The 17,144-nt window shown below is 46.0% G+C and overlaps 1 protein-coding gene across 2 annotated transcripts in view; it reads left to right on the forward strand.

The window, feature by feature from the left end:
- The window catches only part of LOC134050882 (transmembrane protein 132D-like), a 190,390-nt gene that overhangs the window by 155,306 nt on the left and 17,940 nt on the right, over positions 1–17,144 (forward strand). For both annotated transcript variants that reach the window (XM_062504289.1, XM_062504291.1), the window contains exon 5: positions 2,403–2,546. In XM_062504289.1, the coding sequence (XP_062360273.1) occupies positions 2,403–2,546 (144 nt within the window). The remainder of the gene's footprint in view (positions 1–2,402; positions 2,547–17,144) is intronic.

Here is a 17,144-nt window from a genome sequence, read left to right on the forward strand (position 1 = left end):
GAATGTTCAGCCCTTCCTGCCCGTTTCCCAAACACCTGAAGGAGCTGGATTTCAGTGTGCCCTGCTGGGGGACTTGGTGTCAGTGCTGTCATTCCTCTCTGCTTGGGAGGGAGGTGCAAACCAGGTGAAGAGAAATAATCCTGTGAGTCCTTCCGTGGGAGAAATGGAGATCTCTGAGAGCAGAACTCACAGCTCAGGGATGCCAGGGCAGGACAGGGCAGAGCCAGCCCAGTGTCACCCCAGAGCCAGCCCAGTGTCACCCCAGTGTCACCCCAGAGCCAGCCCAGAGCCAGCCCAGTGTCACCCCAGTATCAGCCCAGTGTCACCCCAGAGCCAGCCCAGTGTCACCCCAGTGTCACCCCAGTACCAGCCCAGTGTCAGCCCAGTGCCATCTCTGATTGCAGGTAGAGGAAGATGTATTTGCTCCCTTACCCTGAAGACAGGCAGGAATGTTCTCATCCCCTGCTGCTGAGTGCTGTGCTGGGAGCTGCTGTGGTTATTTATTTCTTTCCAGCTGTGGTTATTTCCAGCTGTGGTTATTTCCAGCTGGGCTGAGCACGGACTGTGCCAGGCTGCAGCCTCCCACAGGGGCCCTGGGCAGGACATGCCCAAATTCCCAGGGATCAGATGGGCAGGAGAGCAGGGCAGGGGCAGTGGAACAGCAGTAGTCCCATCCAGAGGCAGGAACAGCTGGATTGGGATGCACTCTGTGCTCAGAATATCCAAAGCCAGCACTGGAAAACTCAGAGACTCAAAAGACATTCATGGAGCTTTTGAGAATCATTCTCAGTTACTGGCTCTTACCAGGGGAAATTACATTTGCCTTTGGTAAGCAGAGCTCATTAATCACGCTGTTTCAAAGGCTTGCTTATTAAAGTTTCCTTTGCTTTATAAAATAATTGTGAGGGTCACACTAATGGAGCAGGGGAAGGAGGAGCTGCTGCTGCTTGGGGAGCAGCTCTTTGCAGTTCAGTGTGAGGTGTGAGCAGCTTGGGAGGTGCTGTGGCCCCCAACAGCCCCAGGGAAATGAGATTCGTGCCCAAGGGCTGGCAAAACCACGAACACCAGGACCCAGCACCTGATCCTGGAATTACAGTGCTGGTTCTGTCAGGTGCCCTGCTTGCAGCTCTGTAGAGCCTGCAGGGAGCAGCAAAAAGTTCTGAGCAACTTGGGTACAAAATCCAGATGGGGGAAAAAAACAAAGAACCTGGAGACTTAATTGCAAATCAGAGACCTCCATTGGCTGAGCTGTGCACTGAGAATGAATGTGTGCTCGACAGACCTGGCTGACAGGCAGATATTGCCACCCTTGTTTGAATTGTAATTTCAACATTTCTGAAGGGCTTTCGTGCTGAAGGAGGGAGAGGATTTTCTTCTCAAGTTCTCTTGTGAAATCCTCTTTCTCCCTTCCCTAAAGATCGCAGTGAGGATGGGGCAACCTTAGCAAAGCAGCCAGCAAGTCACCAGGAAGGGGTTTTTTTTCTTTCTTTAAATATTTCTTTGAGTCTTAATAAAGTGTGTCTGTTTCTTTAAGTAAGGGGAAAAGGTCTTTTTGATGTGAATACTTTAGAGGAGAAAAATCTCAGCTTCTCCCCTTCAGCCCAAGAGGCAGCAGGAGCAGTCATCAACTTCTGGTGCCTTGGTTCCAATCTCCCACTTTCTTGTCTTCCAGGAGTAAAATCAGGTCAGTCTCAGAGCTCATAGTGGGAGCTGTTTAGATAATGAGAATTTAGCACTTGGAGGTTTTGGGAGCCTTTGTTACACAAGAGCCAGGTGAAATCAAGAGCCTCTTGTTCTCCAGGATGGTCCCAGCTCAGAAAGGCTCAGAGACCTTTCCAGAAATGAGCAGGATCTTGCAGTCAGGGCTGGGAGAACTGGGGCAGCACTTTGTGCTTGGAGTGTCCTGGCAGAGATCAGCAATTCTGTGGTGCCAGACCCAGGTGGCACACGGGTGACAAAGAGCTCTGCTTGTCTGATGCTCTTCAGATAATCAGAACTCGGCACCTTTAAATCACAAGTGGTAAATCAGGCAGGAGGAATGTGTTCTGCAGTAGGCACTGGTTTTTTGTTTGAAGAGCCCAGGCCTCCTCAGCATCCCTCCCCTGTGTCAGAGGCTGGGTTTGCACAAACTTCTTGAAAAGGTAAAGCAAGAAGTGTGGGGAAGTGCTTGCCCACCAAGAGCCAGGATAAATCCTGGAAAACTCCAGAAGGTCTGATTCCACACAGGAACAATTCTGCTGCACTTGGAACAGTTCTTGCCATAGCCATGAGGAATTTAAGGAAAGGTGAATCTAGGTGGTACTAATGAAATAATAGCAACATATATACATATATATATATATATATATATATATATATATATATATATATATGAAGTGGCCTTTTGTTTTCTTTTCTGTTAGGAAGCAGAGATCCTGAACACAGCTATTCTCACTGGGAAAACGGTGGCTGTTCCTGTCAAGGTGGTTTCTGTGGAAGATGATGGCACTGTGACAGATCTTGTGGAGTCTGTGGAATGCAGCTCATCAGATGAAGATGTCATTAAGGTAGGATCTGCACATCAGTGCTGTTCTCTAATGGAACAAGTTCCTTCCTTTTCTTAACTGCTCTCCTGCTGGAACACCAAGATTTATTATTGCTGTTATTGCTGTATGGCTTGCTTCAGTGAAACAACAAACCAAACACAAAAATCCCAATTTTCCATGTTGCCCATCAAACACTCGGGGTTGTCTGGCACTTCCACCTGGGGAGGATTTCCAGAGCTGACTCTGCCTTTGCCTTTCGAGTCCCCTGGGCTGTGCAGGTGCAGGAATATGTCTTTGGTGTGGCTCAGGGTGTGCTTTCCTGGCCAGTGGGAGCTGAGAGCTCAGGGGAGTGCCTTTGAGTTCCTTTCTGTTCCTGAGATGGGAGGGTCAGGCTGGAGCCTCAAGGTAATCGATAATATCAAGTAGCGATATTAGCACGGAAGACTTGTAAGGAATCCTGCACATTTCCATCTGCTCAGCAGTGCTGATGGTGGCAGATAAGGTACAGAGCATCCCAGCAGGTCACACACAGGTTGCCTTGTCTGCAGCAGCTTTTATCTTTTCACAAACTCCTCTGTGGCTGTCACTCGAGAAGAGGAAACAAGTGATGTAGCTACAAATATTTACCTGGTATTTGCTGATTAAATGTGTCTTTCTGGCTGTATTATTAGGAACCTTTGGGGTTTGGATTTTTTTTCTTCTGTGAAGCCCTTTTGGATCTGGTAAATCTGCCAAATATAGCAAATTGTTGGACTTAATTTAGATTTAAAAGCAGAAGCAAAATATTTGTCCTTATATTGTGGGAGTTAATGGACTAAGTCCTTACTAACTCACTCATCTTCTATTTAATTCTTTTTTGGTGAATTGGGAAAAAAAAAAGATTTTGAAAGCAAATGTCATTTGGAAGACATGTAAAAATGAGTTTTGCTTTCTGAAGTTTTAGTCATTGCCTGTAAGAACGTGGGTGTACCAGTCAGTGCTGAGTGTGTTGAGTGTTATTCCCGTGATCACAGCATTAGTAATGGTGTTAATGACAGCCCCGTGCCAAACCAGGCTGTCCCCATCAGGGATCAGGATGCTCTGGGCTCCTGCAGCAGCACAGAGGTTTCTGCAGAGCTGAAATGAGTTGCCAGTTTAAAGTGAGCTCTTAATTGAAAATGTGTCTCGAGTTTCCAGTTTACCTGCTCCGGTTCAGACCAAGCCTTGTTCACAGGCATCTAATGAAGATAAAGAAATATAATTACTGGCCAGCCTTCAGCATGCAGCAGTAATTAGAGTTTCTGTTCTCTGGGCATTAGAGTAGGGAATAGAAAATTGAAGAAAAATCTGCTTAAGATGCCCATTGAAAAATAAAGATTAAGATTACATTTCTTTGGGTCTTTGCTGTTGCTGTTTTTCAGTGCATCTGCCAAGTAGCATCTAACAGATTGATTATGTCTTCATGGCTTAGCTTTTATTCCTGGCTTTTTGGTGTTGATTAATGATGAGGTTAAGCTCATTTTCCTTGCAGAATGAGGATACCTCATTCTTCTTTTCATTTCAGGGTCCACATTTATTACTCACTTCTTTCATTTAGACTTCAAAGAACTTTAACGAGCTGGTCCAAACTCTGCACTGACTCATTTCGTGCCAAACTGCACCTGCCTGAACTTGGTTGAATATGTCAGAGCAGAATTTAGTCCATTGAAACAATATTTTTATTGACAAATGATTATCAGAAATGATGCGGTCCAGCATGACAGAATAACCACACCAAAAAATGGAGGTGTGTTATAGACTGTTTCACTAGTGAGGACTGTGAGACACAGGGAAGTTAAGGTGTAAAGTCCAAAGTGCTGTAAGGTACTGACCATCTGTAGACAGTAAAACTCCACTGAACTAATGGGGGGAAAAAAGAGAGATTTTTGAGCAGACTTTATTGTTACTGAGTTATTAGTAAGGAATAAAGTCTCAAGATGATTTTAATCAAGAATAAGGAGAGAAGAAAAATGGCTTCTTTTAATGTTTAATTTTGAAAAGACATCTCTGTTTCCAAATGGCCATTTATTTTTCAAGCCTCAACAAAGCCTGGAAGTTTCCAAAGCAACATGTTCTAGTGCTCTGGGTTTTCAGATTGATGAGTTAATTGAAAATCTCCATTTGGGTTACCCTGAAATGAAAACTCCTTTTTGTTCATTTTGCTTGATCAGACATCTGAAAGTTGCCAGAAGTCACACAGGGAACAGGACAGAGTTCAGGGATGCTGATCCCAGGGAGGGATGCTGATCCCAGGATGCTGATCCCAGGGAGGGATGCTGATCCCAGGGAGGGATGCTGATCCCAGAATGCTGATCCCAGGGATGGATGCTGATCCCTGGATGCTGATCCCAGGCAGGAATGCTGATCCCAGGCAGGAATGCTGATCCCAGGGATGGATGCTGATCCCAGGGATGGATGCTGATCCCTGGATGCTGATCCCAGGCAGGAATGCTGATCCCAGGCAGGAATGCTGATCCCAGGGATGGATGCTGATCCCTGGATGCTGATCCCAGGATGCTGATCCCTGGATGCTGATCCCAGGCAGGAATGCTGATCCCAAGCAGGAATGCTGATCCCAGGATGCTGCAGGACTGGGCAGTCTGTGATGGGAGCTCATTTCTGATCCAGGGAAGGTCTGGCTGCTGCTCTGCTCTGACACTTGGGAGTGTGTTAGAGGGGAGAACAGCACATTGGCAACTTGTGAAATATTACTGCAAGCTAATAAATCTTTCACTAACACTTAGTGTGGTTTTATCAGTGGTAAAATAACATCTTGTTCATCATGTGACAGACTTTACGGAAACTGAAGTGTCAGAGCATTTAAAGTAGCCTGAAGCAGACGGTGTTTTAAAGCATGAAACTTTTAACAGCTGTTCCTTTTCTTCCTTACACTGGTGCACTTCAGGAAGAAGCTGAATTCTTCTAAAGTCACTGAGTAAAAAGATCAAAGGGAGAAAAGATAATGGAGTCCAGGATTTTCTCTGCTCCTCAGTTCAGCCCTGGCAGCTCGAGTGCTGCAGATCTGGAGCACTGTGCTTCAGGCAGCCCGTGAAAATTCCTCTTCCAGCACATCCCTGGGCCCTGGGAAAATGTGGTCACACATTTTCAGCTGGACCTTGAACCAAGAGTGGGAAGAATCCCAGCTGCCCGGTGCTCTGTCCCCTTTCAGCCCAGCTGAGAGCGAATGAAGGTGCTCATTGCGGCTCATTGAGTCTAAAACTGAGCAGGTCCGAGGGGAGGCTGAGTGCTCACCCTGTGCTTGCCCCAGGGGGTTCGTGCAGGGAGGCAGGAGGGAGGGAGTCATGGCCCTGAAGAGCAAGCCCTTGTTTGAGGAGCAGTGATCTGTTAAACTGGCTAACCAGAGTGTGCAATATTTTATGTACATAATATATAGCAGAACAGATAAATCTGCGCCTTGAGAGTTCAGTGAAGAACAAGTTTATGCCATGATTTTCCATAATATAATGGGATTTCTCCCACCAGCTGAACTGCCTTATTCCATCCCCCCAAAAATTTTGATCCGTCTGGAAACAATCTTGATCTAAGTCAGAAAATGTATGTTTTTATTTTCCGCAATGTCTAAACATTTCATTTTGATAGAAAATGATTAAATCGTGTCCTATCATTTCAACTCAGTTTCAGTATTCCTGACATCAGAATCTATCTGACCTTTTCACCTTAGGAGGGAGCAACTTCAAAAATGAAAATGCTTTTTAGGAATCAGGATACAGGACAAACTCAGAGAAATGCACTGTTAAAACTAAAGAGTTGTAATAATAACTGTAGAGTTCAGTTCATGGGCTGCTGGTGTTGGTTGTAAAGGGAGAATGCACAACTTTAATCTCTCTGATATGAAAAACAGACGTGGCAAAGATGAATTCTGCATGTGGAACCAATACAACAGACTTGCATCTCCCAGGAATTGTCTGAAACTCACCTAAAGCTGTTGGAGTGACTGGATTTGTCTCTTTCATATTCTGCCAATTCATCATTCTGATGTGAATCTTGAGAAGTAACGAGGTTTCTGTGGTGTTATTTGCCTTTTTGTAATCATCCATCCTGAAAACCCCAGCGGGACTGTCACAGTCACTGTTGTCTGCACTTCCTTTATATTTTTGAAAGGCTATAAGCTCATAAGATAAAAAACTTTTGTGTAATGGAAAAGAAAATCCAAATATTTTCTGAATTGAGGCTTCTTCAAAATTCTACAGAAGACACTGAGGAATCTGGGGGTTTTGTGCTTCATGGGAAAAAACATGTGTTCTTGTAGAGCCAGGGATGATAATTTCCTGTGGGTATTTCTCTTCCTTTGTAGGGAGGAATATGTCTACATCCATAAAAAAGAATGAGGCAGAATCTAGGGAATATCGGAACAGTAATGCCAAGGGGGATCCCAGTGAGCAAATGTAATCATGTGGTGACCCCAGAAGGGGCTGGTGGATGTCCCCAGTGTGCTGCAGCACTGCTGAGGTGCAGTTCTGTGACTCTTCAAAGCTCACACGGAGCTGCCGCCCCTGGCTCTGCTGCCCGGGAGTGCAGCTGAGTGAAAATGAGTCCATTCTTTTTTTGGTGGATGAGCTGTCTGCCTGCTCAGCTCCCTGCTCCCTGGCTGGGCTCGTTTGGGAGAGGAGTGACTGTGGAGCAGGAATCAGCAGCAGGGGTGAGTGTGAGCCTCGTTCTGTTGAGTTTGTCTAAATGACACCGAGGCTTTGCACGGCCCCGTTCCCTTGCTGTCACATCGTTTTGCTGACCACCATTCCCGTCCCTGTGCCCGTGCACTGCCCCAGGGAAGGTGCTCAGGAAGGAGGGTGACGGTTTTCCAGGTGCCTCACCTATTTCTGAGTGTCAGATCTGTGCAGGGGGACGCATCCCAAATGTGACCCCAGATCCCCTGGGATGGTTTTTAGCTGTGTTCCAGCCCCAGCTCGTTGCATGTTGCATCCTCCATCACCTCCATGAGAAGAGGTTTTTGGTTGCTCTCTAGAGAAGGGTGCTGAGGGAGGAGGGAGCAGAGCATGCAGAGGGAAGTGAGTTCCCTGCTGCTGGGCTGAGGCAGCAGAGCAGCTCTGGCAGCGTGTGCAGTGACCCTGCTGGAAACCGGGGCTGAACTGGGCTCACACCGTCCACTAGCACCTGTCTCCAAACCAGGAGCTTGTCTCAGTGATTACAAAGTGCCGCTCTTCCTGATGGCTCCTGGTGCCAGCTCTGAGCCATCCTCCAGACCCTGGCACAGAGCTCCCTGCTGCTTTGTTACCACGGGTGAAAAGCTACACAATGCCATTTAATGACTGTCTGCTCAGCCCAGTTTAGGACTTTTCACAGCCACTAAATGACTTTGCTTTTGCTAAGAGTTTGCAGCACTGTCCTGATGTCCTAATAGGAGTGTGAGGGGTTGGTCTTGCTAAAATAAAAATACACGTGACAAGATATTTTCGGCTGATTTAAATGTGCTCAGATGCAAGGACTGTGTCGGGATTTGCTGAGGGTGAGGCTCATGCTCTGGAGTTAATAGAGGAGCGCTGGTCAGAGCTGAAATATCCTGAACATCAGCTGTGGAATACTCGCAGGGTTCCTAGAGCTCAGGGGCACTGGGAGAACAAGGGGAGGTTCTGGACATCATCTGTGCAGGGAAAGGGGGAATGCACGGCTTAGGAAGGCCATAATGAACCTGAATTTTGAATGCTGTCCTGCTTTGCCTTGTTCTAATGAAAGAAGGGATCATGCTCTAATGGTTAAACCTGGGATGGGATTTTAGGCATTGCAGATTCTAATAAGGGCTCAGCCTGCACACAGCCTGTGACACTTGGTTTTTATTTCTCCCCTAATGAGGCTGGATAACAATTGGATATCCCCGTGGATGGTTGCTGAGGTGCTGCAGTGCCATGTGATAGTGGGGCTCTGGCATGTGCTTTCAGCTGCGACATGGCTGTGCCACTGTGGGCCCTGGCACACGTTTATTTGAGCAGAGACACACACAAAAGGTGTATAATGGTGTTGAATTACCTTGGCAGATAAAGGGCATTAATGCTAAATCCCTGGAGAATGCTTTGAGACATAAAATGTAATGTATAAGCATCGTCATTAGGGTTGTTAATAACATACATAACGTCCTAAAGAGGACAGAGCACAGACTCTCCAGAAATCACTCCCATTAAATTTCACTTAATCACAGCCCATAGAAAATTCTGTCATGATAAAACATCAGTGGCTGAGTAAGGAAGGATTTAGAAATATTTTCAGATTTCTTATATAACAGCGTCTGTGCAGGTCGGTTGACTGAAGAAGATTTCCTCTCTTTTATTCACTGTCTGGGCCATTTTGCATTCCTTTTAGGATGGTGACTTTTGGCAACCCATGTGCTTTTTCTCTTTGCAGTTATATTTAAAAAAAATTATGCAGTACTTAAGGATTTCAAGAGAAAAGAAGGTAAACCAAACACATGTGAAAAGCGTTCAAGGTGCCAGAGTTGGCTGAGTGCTGCTGATGACCAGAAATGATTATCTGTAACACTTCTGGTGCTTTACACGTGTCACAGACTCTGGTCTCCTGCCCTTTCTGACACTGGCTGCTGGATTTCTTTGTAGGACACACCAGTGCCTTTGGTTTCCCCATGAGCTGCCCACAGAAATGCTGAACAACTTTCCTGTTTCAGCCTTGGTTTGCAGCATCATCCTGTTTAACTGGTTATTGGATGATAAGCCTGATTTCTGAATCAATTTAGGCATTCAAATCCAATTAATTTAATTGCAAATTAGAAACCTAAGCACCTACAAAAAGTGGCTTTAATAGCACTTCAATTTTAACTAAAAGTGTAACTGTGTATTTAGAGCAGGTGGGTATTATACAAAGCTGATATTTTCTCCCAGCTTAAATAATCTGCTCCGTGTAATAACTATTAAAAATAATGTGATTATTTGCAAGCAGGTAATTATTTTGCAGCTGTAAAGGGGTTTTGTTTGAGTAAATTTAGGGCATCTTGTTTAGACTTGGGGATTTGAGTGCTCTCAGCAATTTCTTTGAGCGTTTGTGAGAATGTGAAAAGCTGTTGTAGTGTTGGAGATTTTGTGCAGACCTGGAGCTGATAGCAGAATGAAATCTATGAATATGACGTTCCATTACATGCTCCATTTCATTCCACTAAAAGGCAGAGGGAGAAGTGAAACTTCAGTAATGAAGGGAAGTGTCCCTTGCCCTGGTGAGGAGGATTCTGAAGGCACAGTGGATGGTACTAAAGTGTATTTATGCATTGTCTGTGAGCATTGTTTTAATTGCACTCGGCTGTCACCAAAACAAAATGTCTCACGTGCACCCACACATACAACTTCTGTTAATGGCTGGATCTCGTTTCTGCCGCTGCAAATCCAAATTTAACCCAGTGCAGTTAGTGGGATTGCTGTGCACTTGGTGAGATGAAGAGAAGAGGAAGCTGTTCCTGGCTGGGTTCGTCTGGCACGGAGAGCAAACATCAGCCACAGCCATAAGCCAGCCCGTGTTTCCTTGAAGGTTCTTCACACGTTTTCACGATGCTGAGCTGAGTTTCATGCTTGTAACAAATCTTGAAAGGCGGTGTTTCCCCAGGGCTCAGAATCCCATGGTGAGGATTTCACAGGGGCGTGCAGATGGAGGAGCAGCCCCTCTGGCAGCAGTGTGTGTGCTGGGCTAATTTTGGAAGACACCTTGACGAGTAGTTTTCCAAATCGTGCCCTTTGTTCCCAGGTTAAACAATGTGTGTGTCTAATCTCATCTGGAGCTCTCTCCTCCCTGGGCAGATTGGGCTGGACAGCATTCCCTGATCCTCATTTCTCTGGAGCTGTGTGGAGCTGTGATTAACCTCATCCTGGATCCTCAGTGCCACAGCTGACAGAGATCATCTGATCTCCAGCAAGGCTAATTACTGACAAGAGTTTCCTTCCCAGGCTGCTTGGTTGTTTTGTTGCTGTTGAGTGGATAAAACTAAGTGGATAAAATGAGACACTGAGTAGCATAAAGTGTGTTCAACGCAGGAAAACTGCAGAAAATAAATTACTGGGGAAGAGGAACAAATGGGATGGTCCCAGAATGTCATTATGTGAGGGAGCACTTCCTTCCCTGAACAGCACTGGGAACAGTGAGGGGAGAACTGGACCAGTGCTGGTGGAACCTGGAGTGTTCTGGAGCCAGTCCCAGTCTGGCCAGTCTGTGCTGGCAGATCCCATGGGCACCGCGGGGCTGCCCTGAGATTTCATGAGTTTAATCACAGAACCAGGATGAGGCCAGCACTCAGCCAGGCTTTTCTGTAGTTTGGTGTTTTCTTGAGCCCAGCCTGGCCCTTCAGCCTGGAGCTGCCCCTGCGGTCCCAGTGCAGTTCTTGGAACAGCCTGGTGTGGTTCCTGTGCCTTCAGAGCAGGGCAGGACTGACCAGAGTGTCTCTGGGATGGAGCTCTGAGATATCCCCTGTTCCCTGAAGAGAGCAAATAAGGAACAGCCTTGCTGAGAACAACCTGATTGTGTCTGCACGAGTATCGTGGCAAAAAGAGGCACGCTGCTGAGGGTGATTTTATATTTTTTATATAAAATGAATGCCAGCTCCCCATGGAATGGACCCAGCACCAGGATCTCCACTGTCTAATTGTCTGCTCCACTAAAACTTACCTGGCCCAGGGCTCTTGGGGGCTTACATCAAATCTTTCATTTGTTAGGGGCATGTTTTACCCTTTCACGTGAAATGTAGCCTGAAACACAGAAAAGAGCAGTTCCTAATTAAACTCCTGCCTAAATCCATTCCAGCTTCTGAAGCCATTGAGACAGGGAGATGAAAAGAACTTAATGATCCCAGTATTTAAATGGAGATGTAAAAGTTTGTTTGGAGGAATGAAGGTTAGAGGCCAGATAGGAAACCAAACATAAATTGAATCACTGCATTAGTTATCACGAATTTTCATAAAAATAAAGTAATAATGCACATGCAAGTTTCAGCTCGTAAATAGGAAGTGACAGCCTCTGAGTAAGCCACTGAAATTATATTGTAGACCTAAAAAAGAATAATAGAGGAAATTGAGAAAGCATAAGAGAGAGTTGTAATAGAATTGGGCATTGGTATAAATACAAATCATGAAAGAGAGATTGATTTAGTGAATGATATGAAACTCAGAAACTGGAGGTGTTAAAAAGATCATCTGCTCATCTGATAAAGAATCCCTAAGGCTGCACAAGTTTTAGCTGAAACAGCCAGATTTGCTTAAGGTAGATGAACTCTAAAATTGTGTGAGGAGTAATGTATTGCAGGGGAGCTTGCTTCTGCAGGACACAGTTGCTGTATTAAGAAAATTACCTTTTCTCATCAACTTAGTCCCAAATTTTACAGGGAGCTGCGGGAATAAGGAGTTGCTGATCAGTGCCACGCCATGGCAGCCAGCAGTGGGGATTTGGAACAAAGCCCTCCTGGGGAAATGAGTTGTCCAGGCCATTCTCTGGATGGTTTTTTTGTCCCTAACAGGAGGTGGGACAGCCTCAGATTCCATGTGAGTGGTGTCTCCATCTGAGTGTCTGCCATGTGCAAAGACTTGTTCCAGCTTGTGAGAGCCTCTCAGGACTCACACCCATCCCTCTCTGACTGCAGGGGAATGGAAATCTCCCCTGTCTGCACGTCTGAGGGAGGAGGGCTCAGAGATCCAGATGAAATTGTGCCAAAACCTCCTCTCGATATCTGAGGATGATAGAACAACTCCTTTTAGTTTGGAAACCAGCAAATTGGAATTGCAGCTTCGTTCCCAGCAGTCCTGAAAGGATGAATAACTCCACACCAAGATTTGTCACATGAAATCCAGCTTCACATGAAATCCAACTTCACATGAAATCCAACTTCACATGAAATCCAGCCTCACATGAAATCCAGCTTCACATGAAATCCAACTTCACATGAAATCCAACTTCACATGAAATCCAGCCTCACATGAAATCAACTTCACGTGAAATCCAACCTCACATGAAATCCAACTTCACATGAAATCCAACCTCACATGAAATCCAGCCTCACATGAAATCCAGCCTCACATGAAATCAACTTCACATGAAATCCAACTTCACATGAAATCCAGCCTCACATGAAGTCCAAATTCACGTGAAATCCAACTTCACATGAAATCCAGCCTCACATGAAATCCAGCCTCACATGAAATCCAAATTCACTGGGGCTTCTTGATCAGCCATAAGATTTTGTTATTAACATCAATTCCCAAGCACAGACATGCAGGATGTGTCCATACAACAGGGTACTTTGTGTTCACATGGAGCCTCTTGTATAATCTGGTGTTCTTTTCTCTGGGTTGTTTGGAGATCGTTCAGATATCAAGCTTCAGTACTCACCTCAATTTCCCAGTAAATAGATCCGTGCTATGAGTGCTTGTCAAGATGGAAGGAGTGTGAAAGCATTTGGAAGATCAAAGCAGCTCGACTCCCATCAGAGTCAATAGGGAACAAGCAGCTAAAATCTTACAAAATGCTTTCAAATTATCCTCCACCTTCAATTCCCTATCCTCGCTGAAACCAGCCCCTGAAATACTTTATTGAATGTGTTCCTCCTGTCATTTCTGTGAGAGGAAAAGGAAGGACCTTGGAGGATCTGGGCTCAGGCTGGCAGCAGGATCCTCTGCTTTGCCCTGGCTGCCCTGCTGTGCCACCCCTTGGCTGCTCTGGGAGCTGGGGCACACCTGGGCTTTCTTACTTGGTTATGGGGAGAAAAAAATGATGTTTTTCTGCTCCACATTGACCTTGGGTATGTTCTGAGAGCTCTGTGTGCTCTGGGGCTGTCAGACCCAAGCCCCCAGAGCCCCAGTGCTGTGCCTGGGCTGTTCTGCACAGCCCAGACCTGGCACTGTCTCTTGGAGCACATTTTTATTGGGAAAGCCCCTGCAGCACCTCCCAGCAGCACTGAGCTCAGTGCCCAGGAACTGCAGTGCCCATCAGAGCCCGTCTGTGACACAGACAGCCATGAATAAAACATTCATGAATAAACAGAGCACAAAAAAAACACCTTTTATGAGGTCAAATGGCAGAGATGAAATAGAAACTGCATCTCTTCAGTCCTCACCTGGACTTCTACCCATTCCACGAGTGTGGCCTTGTTTAATAATTTTTTCTCGACTATGTGAGAGGAAATGTTTCTGGCCTGCCTTTCCTGTTTATGCTAAATGTAGCTGTTTTCATGGTTTGGCTGATTATTCTCCAACGTCACAGTAATGAGACTTCATTTCTCATCCCACATAGCATTTGCAGATAACATTCCCCAGCACTTTGTGGCCATGGGAAGGCTTTGTAAACAGTTAATTCCTTCACTCCCACAATGAGGATAATGATATCTGTAGTATAGGAATAGGTATTGATATGAAAAAATGCACACAGAGACACACATTTATGTCATAAGCACTGAGCCCTCACTATGATGTGCTTTACAAAGTGTTGGCAGGAGGTTTTTTTGCAAAATGCTGAAATGCTGTTAGATAATGGGAATAGTTCAAATATAAAATGTTCATCAGCAGCACCGTTGTTGTTATAATTTTACTTGACTGTGCAATGAAAGACACACAGAAATGGAACAGTATTGATCCCTAGTGATTTCCCTGGTCCTAAACCAGGTTTTTGTTTAGCTGTCTGAGGAAGACAGGATGCCTCTTCTTCCATCTCTTCAATGTGGTTTTTTTTCCTTGAATCTTCTTGATTTAATGAAATGTGATCAATTTTCAGGCCATGGCTTGTCTTGCACATCAGAATGCTTCACAACTAATGCTATAAATACAGGTGAGAACAATATCTTCAGCATTTTCTCACATCTAGTAAGGAAAGAAGGAAGTTGGAAGCAGTATTTACGTTGTGCACTGCAAACTTATCTAATTGCATACAGGAATTATTAACTTATCTAATTGCAACTGGAATTACTTTACTTTAGGTGCTCAGGAAGGGGGCTGAGCACAGTCTGCTTTGTCCTCTCAGAGGAGCTGAGGGGAGGATTGAGGATTTCACAGGGCTCTGTTCTGCCTCTGTTGCTGTGCAAAACGTATTTCCCAGAACCACAGGAGCTGCTTTTGCTTTTGTGATCAATATTGAATCTGAGGGACAAAGATGAAATACTTGTATCTTTTTTACCCAGAAAAACCTGCATTTCTTGATGGCATGCATGGACTACAAACAGGGGAAGCTGTGCATCCCATACCTCACTATAAGGTGTAAAAATCACTGGAATTTTCCAACAGAGATGAAAGGAACAACATTTCCAGCTATGGAAAACATTCTTGAGAGTCATTTGTCTAAGCAGATCTGAAATGTTACTGCAGTTGTTAATTGTCATCTTCCAGTCCTCAGTGGTCCCTGGAGTTGGAGAGTTTCTAGTCAGATCCTCTCTGGATCAAATCCTTTTCTCCACTGATGTCACCAGGCCAATCTTCCCCATCCTGCACTTAATTGTTTCTATCCAGCTTTATCCTTTGCCCTTACCTTTCTTCAGTCTCATCTATTTATTTCAGATAGCTTTCTACACTATGAAGATCATTTTGAATTCTAATCTTGTTCTCCAGAGAACTTCTAACCCCTCCCAGCTTGGCATCATCTGCAAATTTAATGAAATTAATTAAATGAAAATTAAATGAAAAGCTCGCATTGACTTCAAGGGGCATTGGAGTGAACCCAAGCTGTCTTACATCTTTCAGAAGCGGTTCAAGTGAAATACACTTATTGCTTCACAGGCCATTTTTGTAAGGGAAAAAGACAGATGCATGTTGAATAATTCAGGGTCCTCGTTGCTGACTGAGAGAGATTTAACTAATTTGTCAAAATAATGACCTCTGTTCACGGCGGGGAGCGAATGGGTTTGGATGATTCCTGTCCCTGGAGAGATGCTGGAGGAGCCTGGGTTCAGCTCAGCCCCTCACGAGGGGCTTGTTTGGGGGATGTGAAAGGGAAGGTGAGCAGAGGGCTCTGCAGAGGGTGGGAGGAGTGCTGGGATGGTGGTGGTGATGATGAGGATGAGGATGATGATGATGATGATGGTTGCACAGCAGGCTTTGTGAGGCTCAGGGATGGCTCACAGGTGTGCTGGCACTCCCAGCCAGGACCACTGGGACCTGAGTCACAGCTCTGTGCTCACAGCTCTCCTGGGAACCCCCCCACAGCTGAGGGAGGGGAGGTTGTGGTGGTGGGTCAGGAGAGGACAGAAACCCCCTCCCTGCCCAGCTCACCCACAGCTCGGCAGGGAAGGGTTCTCTCTCTCCATTCCAGAGCAAACCTGCACAGCAGGTGAGCTTTGGAAAGCATTCTGGGGCTCTCCAGCCTGTCCGTGTTGGCTGATGGCAGCTTTCATCTGGCACTTGTGTATTGTGGCTGCTGCTCTGCTCCTGGAGCACAGTCCTGCTTGCACATGCTGCTCTGCAGTGATTCTTGCCTTTAAAAGGCACAGGATTCCTGCAGAAGTTTTCATGCTTTGCTGTCGCATTATTTTCCCCCCATCACTTCAAAGTGTTTGCCAATTTTGCAGAACCTGCCATGCATGCATGAGCATATGTATATTGCAACAGATCTTACCTTTTCTTCCTAAGTGGTGATGTTGGATATCTGAACACTTGCCAGAGGAGTAGAGCTAGACTTTACCTGGGCAAACTCTGTGGCAGAAAGAGGACTGGATCCTTCAAACTCTCTGAAGTCCTCGTGTTACCAAGATGGAAATCTCTTTGTCCTTGTAGCTCTGAAGTCTGCCATCGCTGGGCATATTTCATCTTTTTGGCTGTGTTGAAGGGACTGAAGCACAGTGCCCTTGCTTGGGTGATGTGTGAGTTACTCAAGTGATTTCAGAAGCCTTTGGTCATTGTTCTGTTCAGTACCAGCTGGGAAATGGCTCAGCTCCAGTTGGTGCCTGCACATCTGGGCTTGTGGGACGCTGAAGTCTGAGTGTTCTGAGGAGTTCAAACTCCTCTCCCTTCATCCTGGCATTCTCTTCTCACTCTGGGGTTTTTTCAATCACTTCTCCTGCACTGCTCTCAACTCCTTTAAGTCTGTGGAGGTCTGGTCTCATGCTTGGCTTGGGTCACATCAGTCCCCAGTGGTGTCCCTCATTAAATTTCGGTATAACCCATTATTGTTTGGGCAGAAGTTCAAAACCCAGGACTGTTCCTGTTCGAGGGAAGTCGTGGGGCTGTTTGGGGTAGGATCAAAGCTCACCAAAAGGCCTTCACCCCTGATGGATGGAGTCTGGCTCTCCTAAGGACCGGATCCTTGGGCACCCAGTCCAGTTTGGGGGTGCAGGGCTGGAGCTGTGCCCTGCCCGTTGCCTGTGGCACAGAGGTGCCCAGGCTGGTGAATCTGCCCAGCCGTGGTGTCTGGAGGGAGATGTGGAGCTGTGTTCTGTGGGCACAGCTCCACACCTCCTCACTCAGAGCTTTCAGTGCTCAGCTGGCTCCGTGTGCTGTAAATCTCCCCAGATCTCCCATCCTGAGCATCCCCGTGCCCACAGCCAGCCCAGGTGTCCTTTACAGGTGTGTTTGGGAGGGCTTGGCACCGGGGCTACCATCAGCAGCTCCTCCTGTCCCACGTGCCTGCCTTCACCCCTCCTGTCAGGACCAAGGCTAGGCTTTGTCA

This window comes from Cinclus cinclus, chromosome 17 (genome assembly GCF_963662255.1).
Source record: "Cinclus cinclus chromosome 17, bCinCin1.1, whole genome shotgun sequence".
Taxonomy (NCBI): domain Eukaryota; kingdom Metazoa; phylum Chordata; class Aves; order Passeriformes; family Cinclidae; genus Cinclus; species Cinclus cinclus.